Raw genomic sequence first — 1,634 nt, 5'->3', positions numbered from 1 at the left:
GTGATACCCTACAAATTAAAACGTGCATAAATCTAATGCAACCTAATAATCAAAACAAATATATATGCTATGCGATGCAGAAAGCAAAATAAATAAAAGGGTTAAAAGATTAGGTTGCTTCCCAAGAAGCGCTTAATTTATAGTCTTTGGCTAGACTGTATGGACGAATTTATTATGGTGGCTTAACTATGTGTTTTGAGCTTTTACACTCCTTACAATTTTCGGCCTTGCATCCTCGTTTTGCCCTCCTAACCTTGAACCCTCCATTCTTCTCTCGTCCAACGCTAACTAGATGTTTAGGCTCCGTCTCTCTCGAGCCTTGTTGTACCTTTACAACAATATACTTGCACTCCTCCTTAGCCTTTTTGCTGATCTCTTCTTGTAATGGATTCTCAATAATATTGTAGATCTTAAACTTCTCTTGTTTATCTTTCACTCTCAATGTCAGTTCGCCACTTTCAAAGTCCATGACAGCTTGACTTGTTGATAGGAAGGATCTGCCCAAGATAAGTAACGCTGCATCCCATGACTCCTCTATATCTAGGACAACAAAATCAACGGGGAATATGAATTTGCCCACTTTAATGAGCACGTTCTCAACCACTCCTCGCGGGTATTTGATTGATCTGTCTGCCAATTGAAGGGAGATGGATTTGTCCTTTAGCTCTTCCAATCCTAATTTCCTGTATACAGAGAAAGACATTAAGTTTATACTTGTTTCTGAATCACATAAGCAATTAAAATTCAAATCTTTTCCTATTGCGTAAGGTATTTTGAGACTCCATGGATCTTGTAGTTTAGGAGGTTATTTAGTCTTCAAGATGGCACTACATTCCTCATTTAACTTGATGGTCTCAAAATCTGTGAGCCTTTTCTTTTTCGATAGGATCTCCTTCAAAATTTTTGCATAGTTTGGTACTTGAGATAAAGCTTCAATTAATGGGATATTGACATGAAGCTTCCTGAAGGTATCCAAGAACTTTGCAAACTATTCTTCCAGCTTCCTTTTTTGCAGTCTCTGTGGAAATGGGACCGGAGGCACATAAGGTTTGATAGGAACGGTTGCCTTCACTTGTAGATTTTCTAGCTCTTGAGATGGTACTACTTGGTCTGATTGTGCAAATTTATCCACCCGCTACTTATCTGTAAAAGGTACCTTTTTATTTTCTGTCACCCGTCTCTCAACTGTAATTTTTGGAAGCTTAACCCCACTGCGTGTAGTGATTGCCTCAATCTCCTCGCTGTCCATAACTTTTACTGCCATTACCTACTGTTTAGGATTTGTTTCGTATCGCTTGGTAGTGTTCCTTGCTGTCTTTCTAAGAGTGCTTTTGCTATTTATCCCATTTGATTTTCTAAATTCTTAATAGCAGCTACCTGAACTTGTAAAGTTTTATCTGTTCTTTGCATGTGTTGAGTAGATATCTCCGCCAATTTAGTAACAAGATCTTCCAATGAAGACTTATTTTCAGCCTGCTGAAAACCTGGCGGTGCAGTCTACTGTGGCGCAATCTGAGCTCCCTGATTATTACTCCATTGAAAACCTAGGTTATTTCTCCAGCCTAGGTAATATGTGTTAGGATTTGGATTGTGATGTTGTCTTTGAAAATTCTGAGTGTAGTTCACGTCTTCTA

General features: G+C 38.5%; 1 protein-coding gene across 1 annotated transcript; it reads right to left on the bottom strand.

Moving 5' to 3' along the window:
- Positions 1-253: 253 nt before the first annotated feature.
- Positions 254-1,264, bottom strand: LOC111388596 (the record flags this gene model as incomplete). Its single annotated transcript, XM_023013352.1, has 3 exons — positions 1,157-1,264; positions 846-988; positions 254-683 (listed from the first exon to the last, which is right to left on the bottom strand). Coding segments are annotated over exons 1-3 (681 nt in total), but the record flags the coding sequence as incomplete, so codon positions are not given.
- Between the last annotated feature and the right edge of the window lie 370 nt (positions 1,265-1,634).

This window comes from Olea europaea, unplaced genomic scaffold (genome assembly GCF_002742605.1).
Source record: "Olea europaea var. sylvestris unplaced genomic scaffold, O_europaea_v1 scaffold5080, whole genome shotgun sequence".
NCBI classification, from domain to species: domain Eukaryota; kingdom Viridiplantae; phylum Streptophyta; class Magnoliopsida; order Lamiales; family Oleaceae; genus Olea; species Olea europaea.
The sequence above is the reverse complement of the archived record's forward strand: the minus strand, read 5'-3'. Positions and strand labels throughout refer to the sequence as shown.